Here is a 10357-nt window from a genome sequence, read left to right on the forward strand (position 1 = left end):
TGGAAAACCCTTGCTCCTCACAGTGCGAAGTCTCAGGGCTCAAGTTCCGGGCTGCGCAGTTCACCACACCCTTCGGCCACAGGTTCGCCGCCGGGTAGCCCAGGGAAACGCACCGGCAAGCCCCTCGGTCCCTCGTCCCACGCACCCCATTGGCCTCCCGGCCCCGCCCCCAACCCCTCCTCCTCCGCGGCCCGGGAATGGCGTCAGCACGCCGGCCCCGCGTGGGGTTTAAATGCCCACTAGCTGGAGGCCGGGCGCTTCCATCTCGGAGCGCGGTGGCGACTGGAACTGCAGGGGTGGGAAGGGAGCGTGCGAGCGGGATCCCGAGCCGCGGAGCACGCTGCCCCTCGCTCCGCCGCGGATGACTTGGGAGCTCGGGTCCAAGTGCCGCCCATGCAGCATCCCTGCCCTCCGCCGCCCGAGAGTTGATGATAAAACACTTAACCGTCTCCGCTGCGGGAAGCCATGAGCTGTCTGGATGTTATGTACCAAGTCTATGGTCCTCCCCAGCCTTACTTCGCAGCCGCCTACACCCCTTACCACCAGGTACGTGTCTCTTCTCGGCCGGGCCTCGTAGACAGGTGGCGCGCCCTGGCTTCTCCGAGCACTGCCAGTACTCCGAGGTTCCCGGTGCCTCCGCGCGGGTACTGGGCACCCGAACAGCGGCGGGCGCCTCCCGGATGCGGGGATTGCCCGCGCTGCCACCCAGTAGGTTGAGCTAACCCCTTTAGCTTGCCCGTTTGCTCTCTCGGGAAGGCAGCTAAGTCCTGCTAGTGCGTGCCCTGGCTTCCCGGGAATAATTAGACGAGGATCGCGCGAGCTGCATCGATTTCTTAGGGTATGTCGGACTCCAGATTTCTTCCAAGCCCGGTGCTGGCGCGGGGAGATGCAAGCAAAGCTCACGCAGGGAAAACCAAACTTTGGTCCCAAAGGTGAGAGTGACAACAAAACAAAAGCAAAGGCCTGTCTCTGTCTTTATGTCTGAGAATCAAAGACTCGCGTTCTCATCTCTGCAAGCTTATTTTATCAAAGGCTTTTTTTTTTTTCAGTTTCAATTCTCAAGCGATCAGGCCAATTAATTCCAGAACAAGCGAATTCGTTACAAAGAGAACTGCACGAAACTCACTGGCTTTATAATCTCTGCCTTGCAAAGTTCTGGGAAATATTATTGACCTGGCAGAGGCAAGCTTCATAGATAATACTTCGCCTTTCGCTAGCTGAGTCCGGCTGCCCTGCCATCAACAAACCCACTTTTGAGAAGAGCACTAGCCCCGGTTCTGCAAACTCTTCAAGTTTCGTTTAATTTTTACAATATTTCTATTCTCCGGGCTATATCTGGTCGAAGTTTTTCTTTTCATTCCTCAGCTGCTGTAGTCGAAACTGAGGACAGTAGTCCAGGAAATGAATAAGATCGCACTCCAGTGGGCAGAGGGGGGGATCCCCTAGGAGTCCGGACGAGGTTGGAAAGTGAGGGCCTGGACCTCCTGCTTCGGGAAAATTGAAATACACCCCAGTGTCCGAGTCCATGCTTTTGCCAGTTTTGCTTGCAGAATATCTATTTGAAATTTCCCTGATGAATTAATGATGGAATGGGTAGACTTTGCCTTTTGTTTTTGTTTTTCTCCCTCCTCTCCTTTTTAAAACTTTCCAACCAGAAGTTTGTTTAGTCTCAATGTTAATTTTAGTTATCACCAGAGTCTCTCACTGTAAGCCAAGTGGGAATGTGGTAGAAATGGTGATATTGCTAAATAACTCCAGTCTTTTGGCTTCGGTGTCCAAGATGAGCTCCTTCCCAGGCTGGGAGTATTACAAAGAGGAAAGGAGGGTTGGTTTTCTGTCCGTTTGGTCCTTTCTCCTCCCTGACCCTGGACCAATCTATTGCCCCAAGATCTCTGTTCATTTTTGTATGATCAGGGTCTCCCTTGAAGGGCATCCCTGCCTGCATACTGCTTTAACACTGCATTCAGTCCATTGCTCGTTTCTAAGAAAATGTTTTCAGCGGCCACACTTCGTTTTGTAAATCACTATCAGACAGTCATGATTTACCCAACCTTACAGACAAGATCATCCTCTGCTCCTTTTTATTACTTTTTCCCTCAATATACACAGATGGTGAGGTAGAAATTGTCATAGCCCACTGGTTTTTCCTTACTCAAAAGAAGATCTCTTTAAAAGCTGAGACTTTCTAATGGCCAGTTTATGAATGACCAAATATCAACTTGCATTTATTAAAATGATCCATGTCACGATGTTATTCCATGTTTTTATCCTACAGCAGTTCTTCTTTTACATCCTTGTTGTGTAGAGTGGATTTTGTTATTTTCATGTTCTATCATGAGGATGCTTTAATCCTGCATCTTGCACGTCTGCCCTGAGTTCTCAGGCAGGGAAGAGTCAGGCCCTAACTGGACTTGGGTGCCTTTTACCCTTGGAGCCTGATTTTAAAACTATATCTGCCTTGAGCCTGGCTCTGTGGTCAAACTGCTTAGGCGTCTTCCTGGACCTTCACCCTGACACCTTCAGAGAGTTCTCCCTGTGGCCTGGCAGCAATTCCAGGGAGACAGAGGCTCCAAGAAGGGCAGTCGGCCTCTCAGGAGCCCCACCTTTGTTGAGCTGCAGGTTGGGAGGCCTGTTGACTGCAGCCCACGTTACTGAGCACCGGGCATGGACACCCATGTCAGTTGCTCCTGGATACCTTTGGGATCCGGATGAGGGAGTGCAGTCTGAACACAATTTGCTCGCTCTTTTGAAATTGACTTCTCTATTCTTTCTCCTTTGAGCAGAAACTAGCCTGTTACTCCAAAATGCAGGAAGCACCGGAGTGCAACGCCAGCCCCAGCAACAGCAGTGGCAGTGGCAGCTCCTCCTTCTCCAGCCAAACTCCGGCTAGTATAAAAGAAGAAGAAGGCAGCCCGGAGAAAGAGCGCCCACCAGAGGCGGAGTACATCAACTCCCGCTGCGTCCTTTTCACCTATTTCCAGGGAGACATCAGCTCTGTGGTGGACGAACACTTCAGCCGGGCCCTGAGCCAGCCTAGCAGCTATTCCCCAAGCTGTACAAGCAGCAAAGCCCCACGGAGCTCCGGGCCCTGGCGGGGTAAGTATGGGGCCCCAACTGGCAAGGGAGGATAGAGAGCCCTCATAGCCTGGGGGCCACCTACAGGGGTTCAAAGAGATGCAGCTGAAAGAATGCTAGGTGTTAGAGAAGAGGTGAGGAGGGCCATTGGGAGAGGATAAGGAAATCGAAGGAGGAGTAGGCACAGGCCTAAGATCTCTCCTTGAAGAGGCAGAGCAGAGCAGTGACCTAGAAAAAAACCAAAGGCCTTGGAATTGGGAGGCCTACGTTTGTGTGTTGGCTCCACCACTTCCTAGCAATATGACCTTGGGCAAGTCTCTTAACCTCTTGGAGGTCACTCTATTTACTGGTCTCTAAAATTAGAATAATATTTGCCCACTTAACTCTCCCTGGAGGTGGCTGTAAGGGTAACAGAAAATGTATGCAAATGTGCTGTGGAAATGTGAGGTTTCCAGCAGCCTCCCAAGGCAGGTGGGGGGGGGGAGGGGGATCTTCACAAACAACAGCTTACAGGGCCCTTACCCCATTTCTGAAAATCTTTCCAGAGAAAAAAGTCCTAGAATGCAGTGCAAGCAAAACCTGCTGAAGAATGTCTCCTAAAACCTACTTATGCCTTTTGCCAGATTTTGATTACTTGGGAAATCTTGAAGCAGAGAATGTCTTTCAATAAGCGAGTAAAATAATAAAGAAATAAGAATTTAAGGGTAGCCAAAACATCTCTAAGGGATTTCCCCAAACACATCCCTTCTTTATTGGTTTACCCTCCTCACCAAGCACTGCTTTACCTAGCCTGGGACAATGATTTCTTGGATGAGTTAACGAACTCTCCCTTCTACTCTGAAATCTTGACCTCCCTTTATTACCAAAACAAGGGTGGAAGTAACTATTTGGTAACTTTGGTAACTTTCTCACTAATCTTTGCTTTTGATGTGTACCAAGCTGAGAAATGAGGACTTTGTTGTAACAAAGGAAAACAAATATTTCATTTTGGGGGAAATGACAACTGTCGCCCTTCCTTTTTTTTCTTAAGAGTGTGACAGTTTGTACAAACCTTGCCTAGACAAGATCCAAAAACATTAGTTTTAAATACAAAACATTCTTTTTATTCTCCAGTTGCCTAAATACTTTTAACAGGAAGACTGTTCACTACTTAGAATGCATTTTCAAAGCATTTTAAATTATCTACTATGAAATGCAGATGCCTTCTCCAGGGTTCTTTTAATTAAATGTCTTTCTTTCCTTTCCTCCCAACTAAAGGCAACAAATTTGAGCTAAATGCTGTTCTCTTAAAATGCTTCCAGACACTAGGGGTCAACAATGATACAAACAATAATAATAATTATTGTTGTTATTATTATTATTCCTGGCGTCCACATTTTGATGCAGAAAATTTTTTAATTAAAACTGAAAAGACCTGTCCCTTCGTGTCCCCCTCTGCAAATAATACAGCTGCCCTTTTAATAGGTAAAGTTTACTCTTTGCAAAAAAATTTTTTTGAAATAAAGTTTCTAGAAAGGAGGCTAATAATAGCAAGACTCCGAAATATGTCGATGGATTTCCAGTCCATCCGAGGCCTTGGAGGGGCACATTTTCTGGAGCAAGAGAGGCTGAAACGCGAGAGCGGGTAGTGAGATCGCTAGGCGGCCGACCAAGAGCGGGAAGAGGTACCTTTAGCTTCAGGAGAGGCTGCGGGCCGGGAAGGCGAGGCCGCTTCTGGTCCGAGGCCGTCCAGCCCGGAGTCCGAAAGAAGCTCCCTGCGCCCTGAAACTGGGGCTGGGGAAGGAAGTCTCTCCGCTCTTCCTCTCCCCGCCAGTCTCCAGGTTCCCGCAGCCTGGGACGCGCCTGCAACATCCGAGGAAGCGGCGCTCCTCCCCAAAGAGTTCCCCAGTGCGGCGCCCGGACCTCGCGTTCACGGGCCGCAGCCCCGCGAGAGAGGCGCCGCGCGTGCGCCCAGCACGGCGCCTTTCCCGCCCTTTGCCCGCCCCGGCCGTTCAGTTCTGCGGCGGCCGAGCGGCGTCGGCAGCCGTGCTTCCGGCGGTGATGCGTTCCTCTCTCCCTCTCCTCCCCTCCGCCTCGCCGGCCCAAAGACGGCTCCTTCCCGATGAGCCAGCGCAGCTTCCCCGCCTCCTTCTGGAACAGCGCTTACCAGACGCCGGTGCCCGCGCCTCTGGGCAGCCCGCTGGCCGCCGCTCACTCGGAGCTGCCCTTCGCCGCAGCCGACCCCTACTCGCCGGCCGCGCTGCACGGCCACCTGCACCAGGGCGCGGCAGAGCCCTGGCATCACGCGCATCCCCACCACGCGCATCCGCACCACCCTTACGCGCTGGGCGGCGCCCTCGGCGCCCAGGCCGCCGCCTACCCGCGGCCCGCAGCCGTGCACGAGGTCTACGCGCCGCACTTCGACCCGCGCTACGGGCCGCTGCTGATGCCGGCCGCCTCGGGGCGCCCGGCCCGCCTCGCTCCCGCGCCGGCCCCCGCGCCCGGCAGCCCGTCCTGCGAGCTCTCGGCCAAGGGCGAGCCGGCCGGCGCCACGTGGGCCGCGCCCGGGGGACCCTTCGCGAGCCCCACGGGGGACGTGGCCGGGGGTCTGGGCCTCAGCGTGGACTCAGGTAAGCGGGAGAGGGAACGTGGCATCCCCGGGCCCCTCCTGCCCTGTGCCCAAACCTGGGCTGAGGCCGGGACCCTACTTAGTTCTCCTTGGAGACCCCAGTGACCCTGAGGCCCGAAGGTCTGCCTGGCGGGGTTGTGTTTCATCAGACAGATGACCCTGTCTGTTATCGGTGTGGGCAGAATGAGAAAGTAGCTGGTTAATATTACAGAGGATTTTTAAAAAATAAAATTTGTTGGAAAGGTTCTAGCTCTGTGCTGTTCAGCACTGTAGCCACCGGCCACATGTGTCGGTTGAGCACGTGAAACGTGGCCAGGCCGAATTGGGATGTGCTGTAAGTGTATAATATACACTGGATTTCAGGACTTTGTCCCAAAAAGAATGTAAAATTCATCTCACTGATGTTTTACATTGATTGCATGTTGAAATATTTTCAACACATTGCATACTGAATATATTGGGTTAAATAAAATATATTACTAAGTCTCACCTGTTTGTTTTTTACTTTTTTTCAATGTGGCTGCCGGAAAATTTAGAATTATGCCCATGGCTCCCATTGTGTTTCTGTTGGACAGCGCTGATCTAGAGTGCCTGCTAAGAGGGTAGTTTAAATGGTGGCCCGGGGTGGGGGGGGGGCGGGGGGGGGGTCTTGTCACCTCTTGTGGTAGTTACAAGTCATACAAATATGACTCATGACTCTGATATCAACTTAATTGTCAAATTAAATAGGTCTCTGGAAAACATAAAACTTAACAAGAATACGATTTTAGTGATAATATTAAGTCCCTGGCTTGAAGAGTTGAATTTGAAAGGTACAGGCAAATAAGGGTTTACTTTTTTGTTTGCTTTATTTTTAGGGCAAATGAAAAAAATAGTTATATAATAAATGCAATCGTTGGCTCGTAGTCTTGCCGGCTCTCCCTTCCCTCAGGTGCAAATTTGACACTTGTTTGCTTTGCTTTTACTTTCATTCATGCCCTTTAGATGAATTCTGTGACTTTCACAATGAAACAGTGCTGTTTGTCTTTCTCTTTCTTTAAATATCTTGTGCCTTCCCTCCCCCACCCCCTTCTCTCTCCCTCTCTCTTTCTCTTCTCCCTCTCTCTCTCCCTTTTATTTTCTCTCTGTTTTCAGATTTGCAGCCTCAGGACAAAAGCAAGGATCTGTACTGGTTTTAGACAACCCACCTTCTTCCCTGTAGGTCTCTGCATAGCGCAATTGGTGACACTCAGAGCTGAAATCAAGTGGGTTTGTAACAGCTTCTGATCTTGGTTTGCAGCTCGTCGTTATTCCCTCTGTGGTGCATCCCTTCTGAGCTGATCTGCTGACCCAGGGTTTCCCCTTCCCTTTCCCTTCTGACCAGCCATGGAGGCTGGCATCTGTGCCTCTCACTTCATGGATGAGGACATGGGGGAATGCAGAGACTTCAAACTTCTCCGTGTATTGGGAAAACCAGAACACACATCGACAGAATGTTCATCTAAAAATAATTCCTTCTGCCAAAGAGGAAATCCAAAGACTCTGAATGATGCTTAATGACTTTTGGGCAAATCACTGGAAATATCCATGGTGATCACTTAGGTGACATGATATCATAGTTTTCTTGGAAAGAGGGAAAGAAAAAGAGATGTTTTGGTGTGAATATTTTTTATGCTGATGTGAATTATTTCATTAAGTAGTGTGATCATAGCACTGCCAACGTCAATATCCTCAGACTGAAATGTATTTGTATTTGCATCAAAGACTGTGGTAGAGAAGTCAAAAGAAGCCAATTCCTTCTTCCTCACCTGTAGCCTCCAGCTCCTTTCCTGCCCGCTCCCTCCCTACAACACCCACTCCAGACACAAAGACACACTTTTTCCTTCGGACTGTGAACGTGGAAGCCTCAGCCTGAATGTGAGCGGCAAGTGGCTTATCTGGAGCCACCTGCCTGAGTCTTACTGAAATGCAGCTGTTGTAGGACAACTGTTTAAAACTCCAGAAATACATCGACCAAAGGGGGCACTTCCCAGTGTTTGGCACAGCAATTGCAGTTGCACTGGATATGTTTTATACGTGTGTGTGTGTGTGTATATATCATATTTTTTACAAAGAACATTTTATGATGAAAGAAGAAACTCTCTCTGCCTTCTCTCCCACAAATTCTGTCCCTCCCTCTATCCTCCTTTGGATGAAAACAAGTAAGCATCAAGAGGCCCCAGTTGTCTCCAAGAAGAAGAACTAGGAGTCACCAGAAGGGGAAGAGATGCCCATGGAGTCTCTGGTACCTCGAATATTCTTCTCAGTCTCTGTGGTCATGGTTTGGTCACTTTAGTGTTGGGACAGGGGAAGGGGTACACATGTGGGCAAAACTGAAGGGGATGAGGAAGAAGAAACGAACATTAAAGATGTTTGTTTACCACTAGGTCGCTGTGTTATTTCTTAAAAGGAAAACAAATACTTTATTTTCTCTCTAATAGCATAAAATAATTTATAGTAGTATGATCTGATGTCAGGAAGTAAAATTACTTCGTATATATATTTTTGGTTTTCCAAAGTGATTGTCATGCTGTGAAACCTGTGAACCCCTTTCCACCTCATGTCAACCCTGGAGATGAGAAGTTGGGTATCCCCCCTCCTTTTTACAGATAAGAAAATGGTAGCCCACGGAAGGCCAGGTTATCTGATGGCCTTCATCAAGTAAAAGCAGAGATGTATAGAAAACACTACTTGTATACCATTGAGTCAGATACACACATTTTTCTCCAAAAGAGAATTATTGTTACTTCTTAAATTCTAGACTCTTCAGATAGTAGAGTCCTCAATTTAAAAATGTTTTGGAAATACTGGTTATTTCATATTTTAATCAGCTAGGCTAGGAAACCAAACCTACAGCTAGGCCAAAATAAAGAAATTATTAAATTAATGGTTTTATTTTCCCTTGATGCCAAAGTTATTCGTGTTCTTTCTCTGAAGAGAGAGATTTAGTGTTATGCCCAAACTGCCCTTGAAAGTTGTTAAAGCATAAAATATTAATTCAAATCTTGATCTTCATTATAACACAAGAGGCAAATACAGTGTATCTTGGGTAATTGTCTCAAGAGTTGGGTGCAGTTAAGGGACCTTACTCAGAACATGGCTTAGCAGAGTTACCCATCCCCTCTTTCTATCATTTTGGTACATGTTAAGTAGACTATGATCATTACAAGAACCTATTACTGTTTTTGCTCAGATGGAAGATACTATATGATTATATTGTCCCAGATGTGATAGTAATTAGTAATAACTAATTGCATTGCATATAGCAATAACTAATGTTAATTATCAGGCACTGGTCTGAGGGCTTTATATATAGGTTAACTCATTTAAACCTCACAACAATTCTGTGTGGTGCTTATTACCACAGAGGCTCACAGAGAAGTAATCTGCCCAGTCACATAACTGGGCAGAGCCAGGATGCCAACCCAGGCAGCCCGGGGCAGAGACTGCACTATTATCCACTGCAGTAACTACTGGCCCACTTCTGATCTGTCTTGAAATGCTCACCTTTGGGCTTACTTTCTCCTCCACAATAGATGAATAAAGAAGGGAAAAGAGACAGGCCAGCAAAGACTGACATGCTGTAGAACTTATAGAATCCCAGGTCTCAAAGGAAGTATCAGGACGTTGTCCAGACTCCTTCGTCAAATGGCACTACCTGTAGACCATTCAGCCAGATGCATTTTTCAATTCATCTCTAGGAAGGAATTATTATCGCTTCTCTTATTAATTCATTTCAGTATTTATAGCCTTCTCTGCTCTGAAGCTCTTCACACCCAACCTAACCAAGTCGTGTTAAGCGTGTTAGTCTGAGGTTTGGACATTGAAGCAATAACTAAAATTAAATTTGGATTCTCTGTGATTTTTTTAAATCCATGTTCCATTGGCATGGATCGCTGGCGTATACAAGCGTAAATAAAACGCATTTGGTTCCAGCGCCCTTTTAAAACTTTGCCACTGAGTGTACAGATGAAGAAGAAAGCACAGCAAGTGCATTCTCTGCTGAACATCTTTTCCAAGTAGTCCTCCTCCCCAAGAAGCTTTCCCTGTGCTCAACCTACGTTAGCACTCACAAGATCTCTGATCAGAACCCACAGGGGGCCTTTTCCCTGCCACGAGGTTCTGATTACTGAAGCCTCTCTCCTGAGCTGCATCCAACCTGAATATCAGGTTGCTGGTGAGGAGACTCATTCACTGGAACTGGCCTTTGGGGCAGTCCTGAACAGACCGTCCAGACTGCCGAACAGGGCTCCAGTGACCTACAACATAGGACACATGGAGCAGAGGAGCAGAGCATTTCCCTCTATGTTACACATTCCCAAAGTAGAAATGCGAGGGGCCCTGGAACTATCATCATTCGGTTCTGTGTAATAAGACTTTCGAAGGGAACTTTGGTGAACTCATAGCTCTAACTGACATTTTTTTGACATTCTTTTAGGCCCACCAAGTCATGTAAAGGATGAATTCTCATGCTTGTCTTGCTAATATTCGTGAAACCATGCAGAGTAGAGAAGGCCCTAGTAGTTGAAAAAAGGACATTCAAAGAAAGGAGGGATGACATGAGAAAAGGTAAACATGATGTTTTTGCATATATTATACCTGGTTGGGGGTCTGAGAGAAAGATTAGATTCTCCTCTAATCATCCCGGTTGGCACT

The 10357-nt window shown here is 47.9% G+C and overlaps 1 protein-coding gene across 4 annotated transcripts; it reads left to right on the forward strand.

The window, feature by feature from the left end:
- Positions 1-267: 267 nt before the first annotated feature.
- On the forward strand, positions 268-9369 carry VGLL2 (vestigial like family member 2). Of its 4 annotated transcripts, XM_082669014.1 has the most exons (5): positions 268-546; positions 2784-3096; positions 5163-5684; positions 6818-6880; positions 6963-9369. In XM_082669014.1, the coding sequence occupies exons 1-4, from the start codon at positions 466-468 to the stop codon at positions 6859-6861; spliced, it is 960 nt and encodes a 319-aa protein (XP_082525140.1). In that variant the 5' UTR covers positions 268-465; the 3' UTR covers positions 6862-6880; positions 6963-9369. The 4 variants fall into 4 exon arrangements, with proteins under 4 accessions (XP_082525140.1, XP_082525139.1, XP_082525141.1 ...); XM_082669013.1 differs by having other exon boundaries at positions 6818-9369; XM_082669015.1 differs by lacking the exon at positions 6818-6880.
- The last annotated feature ends 988 nt before the right edge of the window (positions 9370-10357 follow it).

This window comes from Grampus griseus (assembly GCF_964374135.1).
Source record: "Grampus griseus genome assembly, chromosome: 13".
In the NCBI taxonomy this organism is placed as follows: domain Eukaryota; kingdom Metazoa; phylum Chordata; class Mammalia; order Artiodactyla; family Delphinidae; genus Grampus; species Grampus griseus.